The sequence below is a fragment of the Pholis gunnellus genome (assembly GCF_910591455.1).
Source record: "Pholis gunnellus genome assembly, chromosome: 24".
Lineage (NCBI taxonomy): Eukaryota > Metazoa > Chordata > Actinopteri > Perciformes > Pholidae > Pholis > Pholis gunnellus.
In genome coordinates, this window is record NC_136551.1 from 427,501 (window position 1) to 452,186 (window position 24,686).

Here is a 24,686-nt window from a genome sequence, read left to right on the forward strand (position 1 = left end):
GTACTACAGTGTGTACTAGTGTGTACTACGTACAGCGTTGGTAGCCAGCATGTGGAGGTGTGGCCTGTCGGCCTCCAGCAGCAGACGCAGCGTACTGAGGAAACTCTCCACCAGCAGGTTGATGCTCTGACAGCGACACGCCAGCAGCAGCTGCTCCATGGCCTCCATCGCTATACACACAAACCTGGAGACACACACATGTCAGCTGGGTGTTAGAGGTGTGTGTGTGTGTTGTTGTTGTTGTTGTTGTGTACTGACCCGTAGCGGTGGCGGTTCAGCTCTCGGGTCAGTCGCTCCGACAGATACGCAGCGATGCGGTCCAGTTTCTCTGGAGCCGACAGAGCGAAGAAGGTCAGCTTCTCCATGTTGGCTTTGACCAGACCGTCCTACACACAGACACACATGTAATACACACATGTAATACACATGTAATACACACAGACACACATGTAATACACACATGTAATACACATGTAATACACACATAAACACATGTAATACACACATGTAATACACACATGTAATACACATGTAATACACACATAGACACACATGTAATACACACATACACACATGTAATACACACATGTAATACACATGTAATACACACATAGACACGCATGTAATACACACATACACATATGTAATACACACAGACACACATGTAATACACACATACACATATGTAATACACACAGACACACATGTAATACACACATACAATACACATGTAATACACACAGACACACATATAATACACACATACACACATGTAATACACACATGTAATACACATGTAATACACACATAGACACGCATGTAATACACACATACACACATGTAATACACACAGACACACATGTAATACACACAGACACATGCAATACACACATACAATACACATATAATACTCACATAGACACTTTATTTGAACCACACAATTTTACTTTTCAGATACATTGTTCGGACATTCTAGTCTCAACTAAAGGGTCCACTTACTCAAGTTTTTCTGGCTGGTGAAATGAATGTGTTATTGTATTACATGAATATTTGTGTTTATTTACCTCGGGGTCTTCTGGGAAAATATTATCCACCAGCCTCTTGTAGCGAGGACGCAACGCCCAGCAGCAACCGCACACACCTGAACACACACACGCACGCACACACACACACACACACACACACACACACACACACACACACACAGTTCATTTATATTCACTTATTCATTTATATTTGATCTACAATCATCATCTGTAAACACGGTTCAGCTTCACTTCTACTTTTTTTATTGTTTGATCGCCCCTTTCACAATAAAACAATACCAGGAAAGAGAAGCAAAATGAGGTATCCTTTAAAGTTACCGGAAGGCTTTTATTGTGAAATAAAATTCATTGAAAGCAGCTGAAAATCTAAAAAAAACGTTAAAGTAGAAGCATCAGAATTATGGCTTTATTTTGAAGGGGAGTTATTTTGGAGTGGTGAGTATCTCCTGAATAAATTAAAGTTGAGGGAATTAAACAAGAAAATAAAGAAACAAATTTAAACCCAGAAGTATTGTGATCAAATATACTTATAAAAAAGGGGAATTTCAAAATAAAAGCCTGTTTTTAATAAATAAATGAGCATTGCAGACTCATAGTGAGTCTGTGGACTTTAAATAGTTTCATCTCTTTAGATGTTCGTGTACGAGATTAAAGGACACACACACACACACACACACACACACACACACACACACACACACACACACACACACACACACACACACACACACACACACACACACACACACACACACACACACACACACACACACGCTTCAGTGTTAATCCTGTGGTAGCGTGTTGCGTAATGTCTTTATATTGGAGTCGTTTAGTTAGTGGGAACTTAAAGAGCTGCAGGAACGCAGGTTCGAATCCCCCACATGGTGACATCACATAGTGACATCACATAGTGACATCACACGGGGACGTGCCGCTGAGCAAGGCACTGATCTCAGACATGAGTCTGTACATGTTTTTTTATATTTTTTTATTTCTGTCTTTTGTACTTTCTAATTATTGATCATGTTCCTTAAAAAAATCATTCATTATTATTATTATTATTATTCACATATACATGTGTATATACACACATAGAAAGAAAATCACTATATATATATAATATATAAATCATATATATATAATAAATATAACACATATATAATACATATAAATGTATCTATATTCAGTATATAATACATATACATAATATATTCATACATATATATATATATATATATATTTTATATATATTTACATATATTATGTATATGTATTATATATATATTTACATATATTATGTATATGTATTATATATATATTATGTATATATATATATGTAATATAATATATATATATATATATATAATACATATATATATATATATATTTTATATATATTTTCATATATTATGTATATGTATTATATATATATTTACATATATTATGTATATATATATATATATATATATATATGTAATATAATATATATATATATATAATACATATATATAGCACATTACATTGGTGAAAACCGCCAATAAAACCAAAAGAAGATTTAAAAGGTCATTTTATTATTTATTCATTATTTCTTTATTCTAAAATGAATAACTTCATTATAATTTTATAATCCAATAATCATCTCATTTAAAAAAACGTCTGTTTACTTCATGATTATTAAGGTAAAATAAAAGTACTTTTTAAGGTATTTATAAGGTTTCATGTTGTTACATCAGACTAGACTTCTGAGACGCTACACGCCGTATTTTAATATTTATATATTTCTTTATCAAACCAGTAAACATGACGACGATCAGGACTGAATCTATTTTCATGTTTCACTTAAAATATTTGTAACATTATGACTTTTAGCATTTAGCAAACTGCAGCATCAAGTCAAGAATAAATTATAATGATAATAAATGTTAATATTTCTCACCGTACATGAAGACGACTCGTTCAGCTCACATCCACACCATCACACACACACGTTTGTGGTTAATCCTTTCGACACACACACACACACACACACACACACACACACACACACACACACACACACACACACACACACACACACACACACACACACACACACACACACACACACACACACACACACACACACACACACACACCTCCTTAATTCACCATCGGTTAAAAACCTCATATCTCTGAATTTAATTATGATTACATTTCAGAATAAAAGACAATTTGTAGAATCAAGGTTTGTTGACGTTAAAACAACAATAATATGGAGAAGTATTAATATTTGTGTGTGTGTGTGTGTGTGTGTGTGTGTGTGTGTGTGTGTGTGTGTGTGTGTGTGTGTGTGATCCAGACCATGTGCAACAGCTCAGCCTCTTTAATCTGCTCTGGATTTATTTATCATTCCAGCAGAAACAGAAAATAAATCTATTAATACATATGAGGAACCTGCAGAAGTCGTAGTATTCAACGCAGTAAAACTACCCACAATACTACAGTTACTTCAATGAGCAGTACTCGATAAATATAAACTAAATATTCTGGGTTTTGGACGTTTTTCATTATTTTATTTTCATTTAATATTTTATTCAATTTTGAATTTATTTAATCAACAGCATTATCACTAATAGCATTATTAATAGTACCAGCAGTATTATCAGAAGTACAACTAGTTTTATCTGCAGTGTTATCAATACCAGTAGTAGTACTATCAGCAGTATTGTCATTAGTATCAGCAGTATTATTACCAGTATGAGCAACAGTATTATTAGTAGTATCAATAGTATTATTAGCAATATGAGCAATAGTATTATTAGCAGTATCAGTAGTATTATTAGCAGTATTATCAACAGTATCATTAGCAGTAGTATCAACAGTATTATTGGCAGTATATCAGTGGCGGGCCGTGCTTTTTATACCTTTGCTAGACCACTGACCAATCACGGCGCACCTTAATGCAGACATACTTAGCAGGTACCTCTCTAGCATCTGCACGTCAAAGAATACGCCCAACATGTCAAACTAAAGATCTGATTGGTTGAAGACTATGACGATCAACAATATCGTCCCCATTCACTTTAATCTGTAAAGTCTACCTGGAGACCCCAGGCCTCTCCTTACATAGACACAGAGAGGCTGAATCTGATTGGATAAAAGCTCTCCTTAAAGCAAGCTGTGCTGAAGCAGAGCAACAGAGGAAGACAGGAGCTGTGCAATGAGAAAATAAGATTATGGGAAAAAATTACAATACATGTAGTGTACTATATGTAAATATGTAGTGTATTGGTGAAAAACTATTACATTATAAAATAGCTCTAACTTTGTGATTCTGTTTAGGCCAGCAGAGAAGGCTTAGCTGGCCCTGACGGCCCACTGCAGTATCGCTAGTATTATCAATAGTATTATTGGCAGTATCGGTAGTATTAACAGTGTTATTAGCAGTAGAATTAACAGTAGTAACAGTGATATTATTAGAGGTACTATCAACAGTGTTATCAGCAGTACTATCAGTAGTATCTGTTACCTCCAGGTGTCTGGTGGTCCAACACAGAGCAACAGTCCTGCAGCAGCCTCCGAGGACTCTGGGATACCGTCGAGATGGTGGCGGCCCTCGGCAGTGACAGCCCCCTGGGCATGCTGGGTAAACTGGGCATGGTGACTCTAGGTAAACTGGGCATGCTGGGTAAACTGGGCATGGTGACTCTGGGTAAACTGGGCATGCTGGGTAAACTGGGCATGGTGACTCTGGGTAAACTGGGCATGCTGGGTAAACTGGGCATGGTGACTCTGGGTAAACTGGGCATGCTGGGTAAACTGGGCATGGTGACTCTGGGTAAACTGGGCATGCTGGGTAAACTGGGCATGGTGACTCTGGGTAAACTGGGAGAAGTGAAAAGCCTTTCACCTCCTGTCTGCACACATTCCTTTACATCTTAACTCCTCCGCCAAGTACAACTTTGAGGTACTTGTACTTTCTACATCTCGGAGGTACATATTGTACTTTTTAATGTACTAAATGTATCTGACAGCTTTAGTTACTTTACAGCATACTAATACAACACCATGCGCAACGAGTACTTTTACTTTTAATACTTTAAAAGTGCGGATAGTATTTTAGGTAGCACTGGACTGGTACTTTATATTTTTACACAGTGGTATTGCTGTTTACTGAAATACAACATATGAATACTACAGTTACCAAATCAAAATGTAATATAATTATAGAATATTCTTCTGAACAAATAAAGGTTTAAAAACACAGAAACAAGAGTAGAAATATCCAATAAAGTTTGTCGTGTTAACCGATGCTGCTTCTCCAAACAAAGCAATGCATGCTGGGTAGTATGCACGGCTCTGAAGCAATGATGAAGGTCATGTTATGTGATCAAAAGCTCCAGAGCAGCTGCTAAATTGAGCCTGTATCAGCAATACCATTGTGTTTCAAGTCAAAGTACACATATCTAGTATTCTTTAGAAGAGTTACCTCTTACAGAGTATTTTAATACCTGTAGCCGTCAGATAAAAGTATTTACAGAAGTACTTTGTAGTAAAACACACAGAGGTCCTACCTGCGTGACTCCAGCATCGCTCTCCAACAGTCGCTTCCCTCCGACACACAGACGGCTGCTTGTGTAACAGCTGAGCCTCCACCGAGCCGGCAGCTCAGATCAATAATCAATGAGAGCGATCGATAGCTCATCACTGCACACGTCACCAAAAACACTTCTGACAATTTCACTTTATAGTTTTTATGTGGAGGGAAATCATGACAGATATTACTGAGTGGGTACAATGTGTAGTGTTGTTAAAGCAGAGCCTGGCTGCACAGAGGAGGAAAACAAGCGTCTGTGGCTCCCTCTAGTGGGTGAAGCTGGTCAATGCAATAAAAACATGTATATAGCAGGAACTGTTCTTTTTAAAGTATAAAAGTCTCGGGTTAAAGGTTTAGTCCCCCTACAAACAGTCCTCCAAGCTCCGCCTCCAGCTCCTGCATGTGGGCGGGGCTAAACGTGTCAACGACACCCCCGCCGGCCGCGTCCCCCAGCGTCCTCCACCAGGGCAGCCTGCTGGCCTGCAGCACTGCATTGTGGGAGTCTCGGGCGCGGGCGGCGACGGGACCCGAGGGGCTCAGGAAGGAGTCGGCGTCTGTTGTCGTGATGACGGAGAGGGGCGGGGCATCTGTTGGGGGGATGAGGACATTTTTTCTTAAATACACAAAAATTTGTATGGAGTTTGGTTGATAATTAGTGTGTGTGTGTGTGTGTGTGTGTGTGTGAGTGTGTGTGACCTCGGAGCAGCTCCAGCTGTGTGTGTGTGTGAGCCAGAAGAGCCTCCACCCTGTGCTCATCTCTCCTCCTCCTCCTCTGGTCTCCTCCTCTCTGCAGCTCCGACAGCAGCAGCAGCTGCACCTCCTCGTGGAAACGCTCGCACTCCTGACGGGACACGCGGGACGACTGTGCACACAAAGCATTGTGGGTAATATATCTGCTGATTGTTTGTTGACATCTTTAAGGAGTTAAAATGTCTTACAGGATGTCGAGAGACGTGCTCCTCCACCTGTCTCTTCAGCTCCGCCCTCCGGCTGTCCGTCAAGCCGCTCTGACCAATCCAGAAAGACGTGGTGGGCGGGACCAGCGCCGCTCGTCGCCTCTGCAGAAAGCGACGCACCTGAAAGAGAAACACGCATCAGCTGTAGACGTGTGTGTAGGTGTGTGTGTGTGTGTGTGTGTGTGTGTGTAGCGAGAAAAATGCAATCAACAAAATGTATGTATTTTAGTACAACTGAATGCTGTCACTCAAAGTGGCCACGCCCCTTAATTATACCTCACTTTAGACATTCATATAATTTAAACATGTGAGTTGTATAAACAGTTGTCATGAACAGGCTGTAAAGTTCTTTGTTTCTGCTGTAAAGTTCATTTTAAACATGGTCTTCTGTTGGAGCCTCTAGTGGCCATTTGAGGAACTGCAGTGTGTGGCAATGACGGTCCTCACAAGTACAGAAAGACAAGTGTGTGTGTGTGTGTGTGTGTGTGTACCGCTCTCTGCAGCGTCCTGGCGGCCTGCTGCCTCGTGTGTGTGTGTCTCAGTGTGTTGTTGTAGCGTCGTCTCTCTCTGAAGCCTCTCCAGAAGCTCTGGATCAACACGGCCGCCCGACGCTCACACTCCTGCAGGTACGGCTGCACCTGGTCTACACACACACACACACACACACACACACACACACACACACACACACACACACACACACACACACACACACACACACACACACACACACACACACACACACACACACACACAGCAGATGTCATGTGAATCCAAAATCTAACAAATTTCAGATGAGCCACCAACCAAACTGTACATGTATTACAGTGTGTGTGTGTGTGTGTGTGTGTGTGTGTGTGTGTGTGTGTGTACCAGCAGGAAGTAGCTGCATCAGTGTTCTCTGTTTCTGGTGGAACTCCCTCCTCGCCTGCTGACGCCTCACACACACCTAAAACACACACACACACACACACACACACACACACACACACACACACACACACACACACACACACACACACACACACACACATTACTACAATACTTCCATCAGTACAGTAAGAGTACTCAGACTGCAGTATTACTCTCACCTGATACTTCAACTCCTCCTCCCATCGCTGCGCCTCCTTCTGCTGCTGCTGCCTTCTCCTCCGAGACCTGAGACACATGTACTGTAAGTACTTAAGTACACGTTTACTGTAAGTACTTAAGTACATGTTTACTGTAAGTACTTAAGTACATGTTTGTAGTACTTAAGTACATGTTTACTGTAAGTACTTAAGTACATGTTTACTGTAAGTACTTAAGTACATGTTTGTAGTACTTAAGTACATGTTTACTGTAAGTACTTAAGTACATGTTTACTGTAAGTACTTAAGTACACGTTTGTGGTACTTTGGTTTATAAAATCTGATGTTTGATTATAAACTCCAACAGTTTCTACAAATACAGATGAAACAATTAGTACTTTAATTAGGATTTAATTCATCAATTAGGAGACAGACAGACAGACAGACAGACAGACAGACAGACAGCTACCTGTATGTCCTCTGCAGCGTGCTGACTGCTCTGTTCAGACTCTTCATTCTCCGTCTGGTCTGATACGACCTCCAGACCGCCTGGATCACACACGCCGCCCGCACGCGTTCAGTACACACCTACACATGGAGGGGGGGGGGGGGGGGTCAGAGACGGAGGAGGACAGACAGACAGAGAGTCAGACAGACAGACAGCTAAAGACACAGACAGAGAGACAGACAGACAGACCTGTGGACGCCTCCTTGTGTCAGATTGAATGAGGGCGATCAGCTGATCCACTTCCTGGTCGAAGCCCCGCCCCCTCCAGTCTTTGTCCAATAGAATGTCCAGACCTGCAGAGTCACAGTGACCTCTGACCTCTCAGGATTTGAGACCCAATAATCATTCAACTGTTATTAAACAATATATCTCAACACGTGTGACCTCTGACCTCTGAAGCTCAGGAGGAGGGGCTGGACCCGGAGCTCCTGCTGATTGGCCATGAGGAGGATCAGTCTGATGGAGGCCCCGCCCACTGAAGAGTCACAGCTGACGGCCAATTGGCCGACGGCCTCGTTGAGCAGCAAGAGGACGGAGTCATCATTCAACTCAGACAGGAAGTCACTGCAGAGAGACAGACAGGTAGAGAGAGAGACAGACAGGTAGAGAGAGAGAGAGACCGGTAGAGAGAGAGAGAGAGACAGGTAGAGAGAGAGACAGACCGGTAGAGAGAGAGAGACAGGTAGAGAGAGAGAGACAGACGGGTAGAGAGAGAGAGACAGGTAGAGAGAGAGAGACAGACAGGTAGAGAGAGAGAGACAGACCGGTAGAGAGAGAGAGACAGGTAGAGAGAGAGAGACAGGTAGAGAGAGAGAGACAGGTAGAGAGAGAGAGACAGGTAGAGAGAGAGAGACAGGTAGAGAGAGAGAGACAGACGGGTAGAGAGAGAGAGACAGACGGGTAGAGAGAGAGAGACAGGTAGAGAGAGAGAGACAGACGGGTAGAGAGAGAGAGACAGGTAGAGAGAGAGAGACAGACAGGTAGAGAGAGAGAGACAGACAGGTAGAGAGAGAGAGACAGACAGGTAGAGAGAGAGAGAGACAGGTAGAGAGAGAGACAGAAAGGTAGAGAGAGAGAGAGAGAGAGAGAGAGAGAGAGAGAGAGACAATTTTAAACAAATTTAGACAAATGTAAAAACGGTCTTTTTATAAAAACATAAATAAAATAAGAGTATAAATGAAGGTGGAGCTGATTTCTAAACATTCTTTAAACAGAATTAATCAGTAACAGTGATGTACCCGCTGAGCTGGGCGAGCGTGGTGGCGGCGCTCCAGTTGCCCCGCTGCATTCTGGGACTTAGAGTCACGAGGAGGACGCAGTGACTCAGAGACAAGAGAGACTTCACAGTCTGCAGAGCCTGTGAGGGACAGACAGGAGGACCAGCAGACAGACAACACAACGCAGAATAAACACTGTTCATCAAGACATTCATATACAAAGAAATACACTTCATTCTTTTATTTATTCTTAATATTTGAACATTTTAAGTTACTTTTAATGAATACGTATTTCTCTTAATATTTCTACATTTTTATTTACTTATTTAATATTTACTTTATATTTCCACTTTAAGCAGACAGACAGACAGACAGACAGACAGACAGGTCCTGGTGGTCTCACTGTTTAACGCGTCGTTCAGCGACTCTCTGCTCCGGGTTCAGGTCCTCTTCCTCCAGCTGCTCCTCTTCCTCTTTTGCTCCTCCTCTGTGAACTTCACTCACACCAGACTCCATCAATAAAGTTCACCATTTAAGTGTGTGTGTGTGTGTGTGTGTGTGTGGTGTAGACCTCACGTGTCAATATTTGGTCCAAACTTCTTCTTCTCTGGTTTTCGGCGTCACACCTGTTAGCATTAGCAGCTCGTTAGCTCGGCTTGTTTAGTCGTTGAAGCTAACACAGCTAACTGCTATTTAACAATACCTGAAGATGAAGGTGACGTCACGCGTTGACTCGTTAACGTTTTTAGTAGATTTAGAAACGTTAAAAAGATCCGAAAAATAACGTTCTTTAGCTAACCTCTGTAGCAAAGTTAGCTTTTAGCTTTTAGCAGCAGAGCGAGCCGACGCTCTTCTTGTTTCTACGGTAACGTGACGTCATGACGCCCTCTGCACCAAAGAGCAGGAGGATCATGGGAAATATAAATTCAAAATAAGCTTTATTGACACGAAATGAACTAAACAGGAGGATTTAAACACAAAAATAGATTTAAAAAATAAATTAATAAAATAATAAATATTAAACACAGCCAACATTAGAATAATTATATAATTACAAATAGGTAAAATAAGTGAATAGTATCAATATTATATTATTTAAATGTTAATGAAATAAAAAGGTCTTAAAAAGTCCAAACTGCCACAAAACGTTGATTGATTTTTCAACATTGTATTAAAAGAACAAACATTATGTTTCCATATTTAAGTATCCAGTATTATCATAATATAAACATCTCTATATATGAATGAACAAACTATTTAAACATGTATAACAGCTGATTTAATGATTCTGTTAATAATGCAACATGTGAGATGAATCATGAAGATAATTCATAAATAAAAAGCCTCTCAGGAGTTCTCAGGCCGCTGGGTGGCGCTGCAGCTCCACTTCATAACTTCATCAAATATGACTGTTATTAATACATTTGTTCACTATATTTATTATGTTACTGTTCCTCTCATGATGCTCATAACATCAAAGCTCTATGTTATGATAATAAATAACAATATAATAAACTATAATATAACCAAATAAACACATTATAATACAATAAGAAACCATATCATGTGGAATAATATAATAATAAATCAGATAATGAAACAGGAACGCTCCCTCAGCTGGTCGCTGTGTAAACAGCCCCGTTCATAGTAACGGAGGCTCGTGTGTGTTAATCGGTGCTGCAGCAGCCCTCTCTCTCTCCGGTGCGCCTGCGTGCTCACACACACACACACACACACACACACACACACACACACACACACACACACACACACACACACCGAGAGCCACCGACCGTCCGCTGCCCGGTCCGGCAGGAGGAGAGAGAGACACACACCGGGGCTTCACGGTACTAGCGGTAACGGGAGCGGTAACGGTGACGTGATATGATGCCGCGCGGGATCACGGAAACATAAGAACAGCAGCAGCGGAGGAAGAGGAGGAGGAGGAGGCGGAGGAGGAGGAGGAGGACTGTCGAGGCTCAGCCGAGGAGGATGCAGCAGTGAAGGACCGATCGGTACCGGGAGGAGCGGAACACAGCCTGGACCGATCCGATCTGATGTAAACCCGCAGGGATGGACCGGTAGGCAGGGAGGAGGCGCGAGGAGCGACGGTACACAACGGAGGAGAGAGCGCGAGGCGGCGGAGGAGGAGGAGGGAGGAGGACCGAGGAGGAGGAGGAGGGAGGATGAATTCGGTAGATGGAGGAGGAGAAGCGGGCCCGGACGGCCTGGCGACGGCAGGTAGGGTGTGTGTGTGTGTGTGTGTGTGTGTGTGTGTGTGTGTGTGTGTGTGTGTGTGAGTAGTAGGAGCTGCTGTCGCCATGATGCCTCCACATCCGCCCATTGACTCAGAGAACGTGTGTGTGTGTGTGTGCGTGTGTGTGTGTGTGTGTGTGAGAGAGTGTGTACTGGGGGTGGAGGGTCCTACCAAGGAGGATTATGGGAAGGCCTGCTTGGTTATTAGTGTGTGAGTGTGTGTGTGTGTGATGTCATGTGTAGTAATATGGAAGCTGATATATATATATATATATTAGTATATATATATATATATATATATATATAATGTGGTCACGTGATTTTTCCATTCACTCCAATATAGAAGTATTATTAGTGGTATTAGTACACCATGATCGCAAAAAGAAATACTGCTTTCTGATTGGACGACGGGTGTTAACTGATGAAACTAAACCTCACGTAGACTTCTGGAGATCCTTAAAGACACTCATTAGGATGAAGAAGGTGAACTATTTGGCTCCCAGACAGAAGCTGGACGGCTTTTATTGTGAAGGAGTTGGAGAGATTTTACTGTGAAGCATCTGCAGGGCTTTTATTGTGAAGGTGTTGGAGAGATTTTACTTTGAAGCATCTGGAGGGCTTTTATTGTGAAGGAGTTAGAGAGATTTTACTGTGAAGCATCTGCAGGGCTTTTACTTTGAAGGTGTGTGATAGATTTCACTTTGAAGCATCTGCAGGGCTTTTATTGTGAAGGAGTTGGAGGGCTTTTATTGTGAAGGAGTGGGATAGATTTGACTTCATTTCTACATTTGTGAATATTTACTTTCACTTCCAGTCTTCTACGACATGGGAGTGACTTTAATTCGTCTCCGTTTGCTATTTGACTTTATTTTGTCGACCTCATATGTTCTCGATATGTTAATATTCATAATACGACACAAACAGTTTAAAAGCAAAGAGTGAATGTCTTCATGGCTAAGAGACATTTTGGAGGAATATATTTATTAGTTTTTGTTGCGTAATCGGTGAGATGAGTCCTGACAGACTGACAGCAAGTTTCTCTGGAGGCTTTTCATCTGCAGCTATTTTAGTCTTTTCACTGACTCAGAGTGTGTGTGTGTGTGTGTGTGTGTGTGTGTGTGTGTGTGTGTGTGTGTGTGTGTGTGTGTGTGTGTGTGTGAGAGACAGCTTCATCACAATGGAAATCCCTTCTGCATCCCAGCCGGTCACTCTGATTGACAGCTGGTCAGCCTGAGACACAGCTGATCTCCTAATTCCTTGACAGCAGTCTGGACTCAGACCACCAACACCCACCGCTAACTCGTTAGCGACGGCAGACCGTTAGCTTCTGCTCTCAGACCCGTTAACACACTGAAATATAAGCATCTTATTTTGAAGGAATCAGTGTAAGTGGTCAGAGACCCCGGAGTCCACCTGATGACCCGGGTTAGGGTTTTACTGTCAAGGAGCTGGAGGACTTTTACTTTGAAACACCATCTTTCCTGCTTCTTAACTGCAGTAAGTTCTCTGAATGTAACTAAGTCATGAAACAAGCTGTCAGTGAACATTTCACTGTTCAGCTTCAACATTTAGTGTCTTTGACCCGTTAATATATAACCGTTATTCATATACAACCTTTATTTAACTACAGATTAAAAACTCCAAAATAAAACATCCTCTTTATGTTGATTCTGTGGAATATAAACAAACTTTATCATGTTTACATTAATATCGCTTGTTTTCTGACCAAAAGTTTAAAGAACCAAAGTTATCACTATAGTGTACTGTATATACTACTTATATACTACTTATATACTACTAGCAGCTGTTCACTATTAAAAGGTTGGAGGGCTTTTATTGTGAAGGACTCTGGGTATTTGTACCATATAGACGCTGGATACGTGCAGTTAGTTAAGTCAGAATAGATTAACACTCTGAGTCTTGTTAAGTTGTTCTTTGTGTAAAGTCTTAATTTCACTACAGCTCATCTTGACCTGTGTGTGTAGATTTGTTTAAAGCTGGATGTTATTTGGGTAAACATCTGATAATCCATCAGTCAGTCTGGGCCTGAACTGTCAGTTTGGGTGTTTTTGAGGAGATCGGCCCGGAGGTAGGACTCAAGGACACGAGTGAAGGAGGGAGAGGACACTGCTAGGAGGTAGTTCAGGTTGAATAACTGAGCGTTCTCCTTCATCTCCTTCCTGTTCTAGGTTCTCATCACTGCTAATGTGAAACATTTAATGCCATCAGTGTGTGTGTGTGTGTGTGTTGGATGAGCTTCCTCCCGCTGTGCAGGATGATCTGAGGCCTGTCTGACACACACACACACACACACACACACACACACACACACACACACACACACACACACACACACACACACACACACACACACACACACACACACACACACACACACACACACACACACACACACACACACACACACACACTCTGAGCTGCAGGAGCTTGTTAATTGAAGCGTCTCTCAGCTGGTTGGCTCATGTTGGTGGAGGGGTGGAAGTGGTTTGATGTTGTTGGCTGGGCTCTCTGACCCTCTACCTAAACACTACATATTCTAACTTCATGGCATTAAACATGGCATCACAGGAAGTGATGAGCGACACTAAAAGCAGGAAGTGCACAGAGAGAAGTGATGGTCTGAGGTGCTGAATATCTGAATCTGAGAAGGTTTTTCTGGATTAATCGCTCGAAGACGATGCAACCTAATAAAACCTTTAAAAACAGAGTTTACAAAGTGCTTTGACAGACAAAAGCTATAAAAGTGAGGAAATAACAACAACAACAGAAAGATCAGTGAGGCAGTCGATGAACTAATGAACTAATAAATGAAATGACTCTACCTCTCCAGGTTCTGGTAAAGCAGAGTGTGTCCGAGCGGTGGACGTCCTGACGGTGCTCAGAGAGAAAGTGGCCTTCGTTTCGGGTAAACACAACACACACACCTGCAGATTGTGAGCCCGGTTTGGTCCCGACCGACCCGGTCTAACTGTGTTCTTTAGGTGGGCGGGACAAACGTGGCGGACCGATACTGACCTTCCCCGCCAGGACCAATCACGATCGAATAAAGCAGGAGGACCTCAGCCGATTGGTCACCTACCTGGCGACCGTACCCAGGTAACTGTCCACCTTATGAACCTCTCCACCTGTCTCTGTGCTCGCCCTGTCTCGCTCTCAACCCCCTGCCTGTCTGTCTGTCTGTCTGTCTGTCTGTCTGTCTGTCTGTCTGTCAGTGAGGACGTGCATGCTCGTGGCTTCACGGTGGTGGTGGACATGCGCGGCAGTAAGTGGGACAGCGTGAAGCCGGTTCTACGGACGCTGCAGGAGTCGTTCTCCTCCAACATCCACACAGCGCTGCTCATCAAGCCGGACACGTTCTGGCAGAAACACAAGACCAACCTGGGCAGCGCCAAGCTCACCTTCGAGGTACTAGTACTGCTAACTACAAGTACTGCTGCTGCTAACTCAAGTACTGCTGCTGCTAACTCAAGTACTGCTGCTGCAAACTAAAGTACTGCTGCTGCTAACTAAAGTACTGCTAACTAAAGTACTGCTGCTGCTAACTAAAGTACTGCTAACTAAAGTACTGCTGCTGCTAACTAAAGTACTGCTGCTGCTAACTAAAGTACTGCTGCTGCTAACTCAAGTACTGCTGCTGCTAACTCAAGTACTGCTGCTGCAAACTAAAGTACTGCTGCTGCTAACTCAAGTACTGCTGCTAACTCAAGTACTGCTAACTAAAGTACTGTTGCTGCTAACTCAAGTACTGCTGCTGCAAACTAAAGTACTGCTGCTGCTAACTCAAGTACTGCTGCTAACTCAAGTACTGCTAACTAAAGTACTGCTGCTGCTAACTCAAGTACTGCTGCTGCTAACTCAAGTACTGCTAACTAAAGTACTGTTGCTGCTAACTCAAGTACTGTTGCTGCTGTAGTATATTTCATGCTGCAGTGATGTTGAAGTGATGATCGAAGGAAGCTCCGCGGACACTGTTCTTGATAGTATAATGAAGTTTATTACAGCAAGCAACACATGTCATACGGCCGGTTAACACGGCCGGAGAATCCTCAGTCAAATCAAAAAGGTTCTAAAGTGCGGAGAATCCTTGTCTCCTTATATCCCGCTGATGCCCATCCCCAGAGGTTAGAGACGATACCTCACAAGGAGCGTAGCATGTTGGCCGCTCCAAGACTCCCGATAAACATGTCTCGGCCATGGGCCCCTAATAAGGACAAGGAACATCTGGACATGTCACCGGGCGCATAAATTAGAGGACATGCCTCCTACACTCCCTATCTCTGTTCCATGCAAAGGACATGAGTTCAAACACTTATGCTGTTTAATGTGTAGGCGGAAAATACACCACACTGCTAACTAAAGTACTGCTAACTAAAGTACTGTTGCTGCTAACTCAAGTACTGCTGCTGCTAACTCAAGTACTGCTGCTAACTAAAGTACTGCTGCTGCTAACTAAAGTACTGCTGCTGCTAACTAAAGTACTGCTAACTAAAGTACTGCTGCTGCTAACTAAAGTACTGCTGCTGCTAACTAAAGTACTGCTGCTGCTAACTAAAGTACTGCTGCTGCTAACTCAAGTACTGCTGCTGCTAACTCAAGTACTGCTGCTGCAAACTAAAGTACTGCTGCTGCTAACTCAAGTACTGCTGCTGCTAACTCAAGTACTGCTGCTGCAAACTAAAGTACTGCTGCTGCTAACTCAAGTACTGCTGCTAACTCAAGTACTGCTAACTAAAGTACTGTTGCTGCTAACTCAAGTACTGCTGCTGCAAACTAAAGTACTGCTGCTGCTAACTCAAGTACTGCTGCTAACTCAAGTACTGCTAACTAAAGTACTGCTGCTGCTAACTCAAGTACTGCTGCTGCTAACTCAAGTACTGCTAACTAAAGTACTGTTGCTGCTAACTCAAGTACTGTTGCTGCTAACTAAAGTACTGCTAACTAAAGTACTGTTGCTGCTAACTCAAGTACTGCTGCTGCTAACTCAAGTACTGCTGCTAACTAAAGTACTGCTGCTGCTAACTAAAGTACTGCTGCTGCTAACTAAAGTACTGTTGCTGCTAACTCAAGTACTGCTGCTGCTAACTAAAGTACTGCTGCTGCTAACTGGTCATACCCGTCTTCAGACCAGCCTGGTGTCGGTGGAGGGTCTGTCCCGGCTCGTCGACCCCTCGCAGCTGACCTCTGACCTCGGCGGTTCGTTGGAGTACGACCACGTGGAGTGGACCGAGCTGCGTCTGGGTCTGGAGGAGTTCACCGGAGCCGCCACGCAGCTGCTGGCCCAGCTGGAGCAGCTGGAGGCCGGGCTGAGCCGCATAGCGGAGCCACAGGACGTCGACGAGGCCCGCAAGTACGTTATTGATGAGTGTTAGAACTTATATGGACGATTGTTTGACATGAAGATATTTTTGTTTCCGGAAAAATAACAACTTTCCATCTCCAGACTTCTGGAGGAACACGGTCGGCTCCGTAACACCATCGCAACGGCACCGGTCGACTCCCTCGAGCGAGAGGGGCGGAGCTTGCTCCAGCGCATGCGCCTTGGCCCCTCCCACGGCGACGCCTCCACCGAAGGCGGCGGCGGCGGCGGTAGTCACGGCAGCTGGCTGTCGGGCGGGGCGGACTTCCAGAGCGTCGCGCCGAAGGTTTCGTCTCTGCTGGACCGGCTGCAGGCGGCTCGCGGTCACCTGCTGCAATGCTGGAGCGACAGGAAGCTGCACCTGGACCAGGTGCTGCAGCTGCACCTGTTTGAGCAGGACGCCACCAAGGTGAGGTTCACTGACCAGGGTTCACCTGCAGTCAGTGGTGCTGCACTGACTGTGAGAGGAACATATGTAGAATCAGTGGATTTGCTCTAGTATTACTACTAGTATTACTACTGATGACTCTAGTAGTACTACTATTACCTCTAGTAGTACTAACTGAAGTACTCTTCCTGTCCCAGATGTCAGAGTGGATCGCTCACAGCAAAGACTTGTTCGTTCAGACTCTGGCTGAGGTCGGTCAGAACCACCAGCACGCCCTCGACCTCCAGAACCAACACCAGCACTTCACCGCCAACTGCATGGTGAGCGTCTGTCTCTCTGTCTCTCTCTCTCTCTCTGTCTGCCTGTCTGTCTGTCTGTCTCTCTGTCTGTCTGCATTAACCCCGTGGTGTCTGTGCAGAACGGCAGTGTGAACGTGGACAGCGTGGTGACGGTGGCGGTGCGGTTGGCGGAGGCCGGTCACTACGGGGGGGGGGCGGATCACCGCGGTGTCGTCACGGTTACAGGACGACTGGAAGACGCTGACGACGGCGCTGGAGGAGCGCAGCATCACGCTCGCCATGGCAACCAGCTTCCACCAGGGGGCGGAGCAGGTGATGACACACCTGTATACCTGTCTCACTGCCAGTTTACCTGTCTCACCTCCAACCTTTATACCTGTCTGTCATCGCACAACCTCACCTCTCCACCTGTCTGCCTCTCTACCTGTCTGCCTCTCCACCTGTCTGCCTCTCTACCTGTCTACCTCTCCACCTGTCTGCCTCTCCACCTGTCTGCCTCTCTACCTGTCTGCCTCTCCACCTGTCTACCTCTCCACCTGTCTGCCTCTCTACCTGTCTGCCTCTCTACCTGTCTGCCTCTCTACCTGTCTGCCTCTCTACCTGTCTGCCTCTCCACCTGTCTGCCTCTCTACCTGTCTACCTCTCCACCTGTCTGCCTCTCCACCTGTCTGCCTCTCCACCTGTCTGCCTCTCTACCTGTCTGCCTCTCTACCTGTCTGTGTAGTTCCTGCTCAGAGTGGAGAGCTGGGTTCAGGTGTGCTCTGAAGGGCCGTTTCCGTCAGCGACAGCAGAGCTGGACGCTGCGACGAAGAAACACCAGGAAGTGAACGAGGAGATCTCTGCTAACTACACACAGGTACCTGTCTGTCTGTCCACATACCTGTCTGTCTGAGAGTGAACACCTGTCTGTCTGAACACCTGTCTCTCTCTCTGTCTGTCTGCAGGTCAGTGAGAGCGGTAAAGCCTTAATGGACGTTCTCCAGCGTTGCCCAGCGACCGACTCCGACAACTCTGCGACCAAACCGGACTTCACCAACGCCACGCACGGCATCATGGGAGTTCTGCACCAGGTCATGCAGGTATGGGTCACGGTGACGCGTCTCACACGTGACCAGCAGACAGACAGGTGGACTGAGGTTCTGAATTATTTGCAGGGTCACCATGAGGTGGAGGGGGCGTGGCAGCACCGTAAGCTCCGCCTCCACCAGCGCCTGCAGCTGTGTGTGTTTCAACAGGACGTCAGACAGGTACAATCCAGATCCAGTCAGGATCCAAACCCAGGCTTACTTTTCACAATCTGACCCACAAAATCACCTGTCCCCCCCCCCCCCTCCCACCTGTCTGTCTCTCTCTCCACCTGTCTGTCTCTCTCTCCACCTGTCTGTCTCTCTCTCCACCTGTCTGTCTCTCTCTCTCCACCTGTCTGTCTCTCTCTCCACCTGTCTGTCTCTCTCTCTCCACCTGTCTGTCTCTCAGGTGTTGGACTGGGTGGAGCAGCACGGTGAGGTTTTCCTGAACAAACACAGCGGCGTCGGGAAGTCTCTGCACCGAGCGAGAGCGCTGCAGAAACGCCACGACGACTTCCAGCAGGTCGCACAGGTAAACCCACATAGACCCGGATCTACTGACCCACATAGACCTGGATCTACTGACCCACATAGACCTGGATCTACTGACCCACATAGACCTGGATCTACTGACCCACATAGACCTGGATCTACTGACCCACATAGACCTGGATCTACTGACCCACATAGACCTGGATCTACTGACCCACATAGACCTGGATCTACTGACCCACATAGACCTGGATCTACTGACCCACAGAGACCTGGATCAACTGACCCACAGAGACCTGGATCAACTGACCCCACATAGACCTGGATCTACTGACCCACATAGACCTGGATCTACTGACCCACAGAGACCTGGATCTACTGACCCACAGAGACCTGGATCTACTGACCCACAGAGACCTGGATCAACTGACCCACATAGACCTGGATCTACTGACCCACAGAGACCTGGATCTACTGACCCACATAGACCTGGATCAGCTGACCCCCACTTATCCTCCACATGGTCATAAAAATAAAATGAATAAATATGTGTGTGTGTGTGTGTGTGTGTGTGTGTGTGTGTGTGTGTCAGAACACTTACACTAATGCAGAGAAGCTTCTGGAAGCAGCCGATCAGCTGGCTCAGTCTGGAGAGTGTGAGGAGGAGGAGATCTACCAGGCAGCCAGAGACCTGGAGCTCCGCATGCAGGTGAAAGAAAAAAGCAAAGGCTTTTATTGTGAAAGGCAGCTACAGGAAGTGTTTGCATGATGTTAATGTGTGTGTGTGTGTGTGTGTGCAGGCGTTCATCCAGAGAGTTGAACAGAGGAAGCTGCTGCTGGACCTCGCTGTGTCTTTCTACACACACACCAAGGAGGTAATACACTAAATATATATATATATATATATACACAAGTATATATATATATATGTATACATCTTTCTTTCCTCCTCTCCTCCCACCTCCTCCTCCTGCCCACTACCTCCTTACCTCCTTTCACCATCCTACTTCCTTTCCTCCTCAACAATCTGGAATTACAGAGTAGAATTTGTCAAGAAAAAGTTTAGGATCTGTTTCGATATCTGACAGTATCTCCTCTTCCTCCCCCTCCTCCTCCTCCTCCTCCCTCCTCCTCCTCTCCCCCTCCTCTTCCTCCCCCTCCTCCTCCTCCTCCTCCTCATCCTCCTCTTCCTCCTCCTCCTCCTCCTCCTCCTCCTCAGCTCTCGGTGTGGATGGAGGGCCTCCAGAAGCAGCTGTCCTCTGATGTCTGCGTTTGTCCCGACACTGTTGAGTCTCTTCAGGCTCTGATGAGTCAGCAGCAGCAGCAGCAGGCCAACACACAGGTGAGGGTCACCTGACCTCTGACCTTTCACCTCTGACCCATGTCGTAACAACCTAACACCGACCTCTGACCTCTGACCCCTCACACTAACCCCAAATCTAACCCTGACCTACAGGAAGCAGCGATGAGTGTCATCCGGGAAGGAGAAGACCTCATCCTGCAACTCAGGTACACACAGAGTGTGTGGGTGCGTTTGATTCACTCGTCGGGGCAGCTCAGAGTGGAGCTGGTGTGTCTAAACTACTGTGGGTGTGTTTGTTTTAGGCCTCTAGGGGGCTCTGTGGCCCACGGGATGAATGTGTTCAGTGTGGGTGCTTTTATTTTGTAGTTTGTGTAAAGTGTATGGGTGCGTTTGTTTTCTACTTCATATGGCCTGCGTGGGTGCGTTTGTTTTCTACTTCATATAGTCTGCGTGGGTGCGTTTGTTTTCTACTTCATATAGTCTGCGTGGGTGCGTTTGTTTTCTACTTCATATAGTCTGCATGGGTGCGTTTGTTTTCTACTTCATATAGCCTGCGTGGGTGCGTTTGTTTTCTACTTCATATAGTCTGCGTGGGTGCGTTTGTTTTCTACTTCATATAGTCTGCGTGGGTGCGTTTGTTTTCTACTTCATATAGTCTGCGTGGGTGCGTTTGTTTTCTACTTCATATAGCCTGCGTGGGTGCGTTTGTTTTCTACTTCATATGGCCTGCGTGGGTGCGTTTGTTTTCTACTTCATATAGCCTGCGTGGGTGCGTTTGTTTTCTACTTCATATAGCCTGCGTGGGTGCGTTTGTTTTCTACTTCATATGGCCTGCGTGGGTGCGTTTGTTTTCTACTTCATATAGTCTGCGTGGGTGCGTTTGTTTTCTACTTCATATAGTCTGCGTGGGTGCGTTTGTTTTCTACTTCATATAGTCTGCGTGGGTGCGTTTGTTTTCTACTTCATATGGCCTGCGTGGGTGCGTTTGTTTTCTACTTCATATAGCCTGCGTGGGTGCGTTTGTTTTCTACTTCATATAGTCTGCGTGGGTGCGTTTGTTTTCTACTTCATATAGCCTGCGTGGGTGCGTTTGTTTTCTACTTCATATAGTCTGCGTGGGTGCGTTTGTTTTCTACTTCATATAGTCTGCGTGGGTGCGTTTGTTTTCTACTTCATATAGTCTGCGTGGGTGCGTTTGTTTTCTACTTCATATAGCCTGCGTGGGTGCGTTTGTTTTCTACTTCATATAGCCTGCGTGGGTGCGTTTGTTTTCTACTTCATATAGCCTGCGTGGGTGCGTTTGTTTTCTACTTCATATAGCCTGCGTGGGTGCGTTTGTTTTCTACTTCATATAGTCTGCGTGGGTGCGTTTGTTTTCTACTTCATATAGCCTGCGTGGGTGCGTTTGTTTTCTACTTCATATGGCCTGCGTGGGTGCGTTTGTTTTCTACTTCATATAGCCTGCGTGGGTGCGTTTGTTTTCTACTTCATATAGTCTGCGTGGGTGCGTTTGTTTTCTACTTCATATAGTCTGCGTGGGTGCGTTTGTTTTCTACTTCATATAGTCTGCGTGGGTGCGTTTGTTTTCTACTTCATATAGCCTGCGTGGGTGCGTTTGTTTTCTACTTCATATAGCCTGCGTGGGTGCGTTTGTTTTCTACTTCATATAGCCTGCGTGGGTGCGTTTGTTTTCTACTTCATATAGCCTGCGTGGGTGCGTTTGTTTTCTACTTCATATAGCCTGCGTGGGTGCGTTTGTTTTCTACTTCACATAGCCTGCGTGGGTGCGTTTGTTTTTACTTCATATAGCCTGCGTGGGTGCGTTTGTTTTTACTTCATATGGCCTGCGTGGGTGCGTTTGTTTTTACTTCATATAGCCTGCGTGGGTGCGTTTGTTTTTACTTCATATGGCCTGCGTGGGTGCGTTTGTTTTCTACTTCATATGGCCTGCGTGGGTGCGTTTGTTTTCTACTTCATATGGCCTGCGTGGGTGCGTTTGTTTTCTACTTCATATGGCCTGCGTGGGTGCGTTTGTTTTCTACTTCATATAGCCTGCGTGGGTGCGTTTGTTTTCTACTTCATATAGCCTGCGTGGGTGCGTTTGTTTTCTACTTCATATAGCCTGCGTGGGTGCGTTTGTTTTCTACTTCATATAGTCTGCGTGGGTGCGTTTGTTTTCTAGTTTACAAACTATGCAGTCGGGTTTGTTCTCTGGTTTGTCTTTAACCGTTTGAGGTGCGTTTGTTTCAGGCCTCAGGGCAGCTCGGTGGCTCAGGTGGAGATAGTGCTTCAGCAGCTGGAGGAGTCTCACGTTCAGCTGGAGGAACTGTTCCACCAGAGGAAGATCCGACTGGACGTCTACCTGCAGCTCCGCATCCTGCAGCAGTGCACTCTGGAGGTAACACCGGTTGTTGATGATCAATATGTTGTCTCCTCCCACCACCGGGTCGAGGTTGCCCACCTTCAGTGTGTGTTTCTAGGTAACGGGGGAAATGGACGCCTGGAAGCAGGACCTCCAGAAACAGTCCCAGGACTTCTCCGCGGAGAAGCTAGCGTCGTCGCGGCTAGCCGACGCCAACCAGGACAATCCGACGTTGGGCCAGTCGCGGCTGGTGGAGGCTAGCCCGGAGGTGCTAACGCTAGCGCAGCAGCGCATCCACAGGTAGATGAGCCGGCGTGACCACGTCCTCCTGACTCGCCAAAATAAGAGCATGTCAGGCATTGACTTGATTTATTGATCTGCAGGCACATGGAACGGAGGCTGGCTATGAACAACATGATCTATGAGGTCATCCAGCAAGGCCACGACCTCCAGCAGTACATCACCGAGGTTCAGGCTTCAGGTGAGACCCTCAGCAGCAAGAAAGACCTGAACGGCAGCGAATAAGATGGAACAAAGAAAGGGATCCAGTATTGAGCCTTGGGGTACACCACAAGACACGATCAAGAAAGGATCTGGTCCTCGAGGGGCTTCCAGGAGTGGTTTAAAAGGGTTTTCATGGTGCCTGATACAGCTGTGGTTCTTCAGGGGGTTCCAGAGGTTCTTGAGGAATAGTCACTTGGAGGGACTCAATGGTTCTGAAAGGTTTTCAATAGACCTCGGTAGACTAGTGCTCCAGTGGTCAATGAGGGAGTCATAGAAGTCCCTAGGGGGGCCCGAATGGTCCTTAGCGGGAACCCTATCGGTCACTGACAGGGTTCCAGCGATCTAGTCGTCTTTTTATGGGTTCCAGGGGTCGTTAAGTGGTTTCCAGTGCTGAGGGTGTTCTAGAGGTCCTTTAGGGAGTTCCACTGGTCCTTGAGGAAGCTTCAGGGGTCCTAAAGTCCCTGGAGGTGTTCAGAGGTTCTGTATGTCCCTTATGGAGGGAATCCCTCAAAGGAAAACCTTGAGGGATTTCCAGGAGCCTTTTCGTGGGTTCCGGAGGTTCTTGGGTGGTTGTAGTGATGTTCTTATTAGAGGTCTCCAGTGGTCCTGGAGGAGGTTTCAGAGACCTGGTAACTAGGTCATGTTTAGTGACTCTGGGGGGTCTCCTGGGTGTTTCGTGGTCCTTGAGGCGGTTCCAGAGTCGGAGGGATTCTTTAAAGGGGGTCACGGGTTCTTCTTGAGGGGGTTCCAGGTCTTTGAAGGACTCAAACGTCATCCAGTCTGACCGGTTCAGAAACACACTGATGGGGGGGGGGGTTGCCATGGAAACTGCTTTCTGGTCCCCATGGAAACCAGCATATTGGATTTGCACACACACACACACACACACACATCCATGCACGCAAACACACGTACACAGTTTTATTACTATACTTGTGAGGACCTTACCAGCCAAAATGTCCTCACTCTGAAGCTCATGCGTGTGTGTGTGTGTGTGTGTGTGTGTGTGTGTGTGTGTGTGTGTGTGTGTGTGAGGTATCGAGCTGGCGGAGGCGGAGGGGGGTCTCTCCGCTCAGGTGGAGGAGCTGCAGCGCCTCCTGCAGGACAGACAGAAGGAGCTGCAGCAGATTGCGGATCACACACACACACACCTGGAGCAGAACCTGCAGCTGAGACACCTGCAGAGCCAGGTGAAGCAGGTAACACACACACACACACACACACACAGAGCCAGATGAAACAGGTAACACACACCTGCAGATCGA

At 45.6% G+C, this 24,686-nt stretch overlaps 3 protein-coding genes across 3 annotated transcripts in view; 1 reads left to right on the forward strand and 2 right to left on the reverse strand.

Moving 5' to 3' along the window:
- The window catches only part of LOC306715426 (protein EFR3 homolog B-like), a gene marked incomplete at its 3' end in the record, with an annotated part of 13,225 nt that extends 8,316 nt beyond the window's left edge, over positions 1–4,909 (reverse strand). The window contains exons 1-4 of the mRNA XM_079185797.1: positions 4,555–4,909; positions 1,065–1,141; positions 259–386; positions 34–184 (exon numbers count right to left, since the gene is read on the reverse strand). Of these exons, the coding sequence (XP_079041923.1) occupies positions 34–184; positions 259–386; positions 1,065–1,141; positions 4,555–4,894 (696 nt within the window). The 5' untranslated portion in view covers positions 4,895–4,909. The remainder of the gene's footprint in view (positions 1–33; positions 185–258; positions 387–1,064; positions 1,142–4,554) is intronic.
- A 1,026-nt stretch (positions 4,910–5,935) lies between these two features.
- On the reverse strand, positions 5,936–9,540 carry iqcb1 (IQ motif containing B1). The gene is made up of 10 exons (XM_079185439.1): positions 9,395–9,540; positions 8,548–8,720; positions 8,346–8,449; positions 8,118–8,236; positions 7,670–7,736; positions 7,452–7,527; positions 7,070–7,221; positions 6,561–6,698; positions 6,319–6,484; positions 5,936–6,209 (listed from the first exon to the last, which is right to left on the reverse strand). The coding sequence occupies exons 1-10, from the start codon at positions 9,442–9,444 to the stop codon at positions 5,968–5,970; spliced, it is 1,287 nt and encodes a 428-aa protein (XP_079041565.1). The 5' UTR covers positions 9,445–9,540; the 3' UTR covers positions 5,936–5,967.
- A 2,019-nt stretch (positions 9,541–11,559) lies between these two features.
- LOC306715617 (kalirin-like) overlaps positions 11,560–24,686 on the forward strand; it is a gene marked incomplete at its 5' end in the record, with an annotated part of 29,565 nt that continues 16,438 nt past the window's right edge. The window contains 21 exon segments of the mRNA XM_079186039.1: positions 11,560–11,614; positions 14,481–14,555; positions 14,632–14,746; positions 14,863–15,055; positions 16,774–16,997; positions 17,091–17,415; positions 17,592–17,714; positions 17,813–17,878; positions 17,880–18,005; positions 18,418–18,549; positions 18,638–18,772; positions 18,848–18,940; positions 19,170–19,292; positions 19,845–19,961; positions 20,053–20,127; positions 20,472–20,594; positions 20,709–20,761; positions 22,806–22,953; positions 23,036–23,217; positions 23,301–23,398; positions 24,457–24,620. Of these exon segments, the coding sequence (XP_079042165.1) occupies positions 11,560–11,614; positions 14,481–14,555; positions 14,632–14,746; positions 14,863–15,055; positions 16,774–16,997; positions 17,091–17,415; positions 17,592–17,714; positions 17,813–17,878; positions 17,880–18,005; positions 18,418–18,549; positions 18,638–18,772; positions 18,848–18,940; positions 19,170–19,292; positions 19,845–19,961; positions 20,053–20,127; positions 20,472–20,594; positions 20,709–20,761; positions 22,806–22,953; positions 23,036–23,217; positions 23,301–23,398; positions 24,457–24,620 (2,745 nt within the window).

Coding starts and splice junctions, on each gene's coding strand:
- iqcb1 (XM_079185439.1), bottom strand. CDS start 9,444: ATGCAGCGGGGCAACTGGAGCGCCGCCACCACGCTCGCCCAGCTCAGC. Junction 7,737..8,117: donor ACGCTGCAGAGGACATACAG/GTAGCTGTCTGT, acceptor CATGTGTCTCAG/GTCTCGGAGGAGAAGGCAGC. Junction 7,222..7,451: donor GATGCAGCTACTTCCTGCTG/GTACACACACAC, acceptor GTGTGTGTGTAG/ACCAGGTGCAGCCGTACCTG.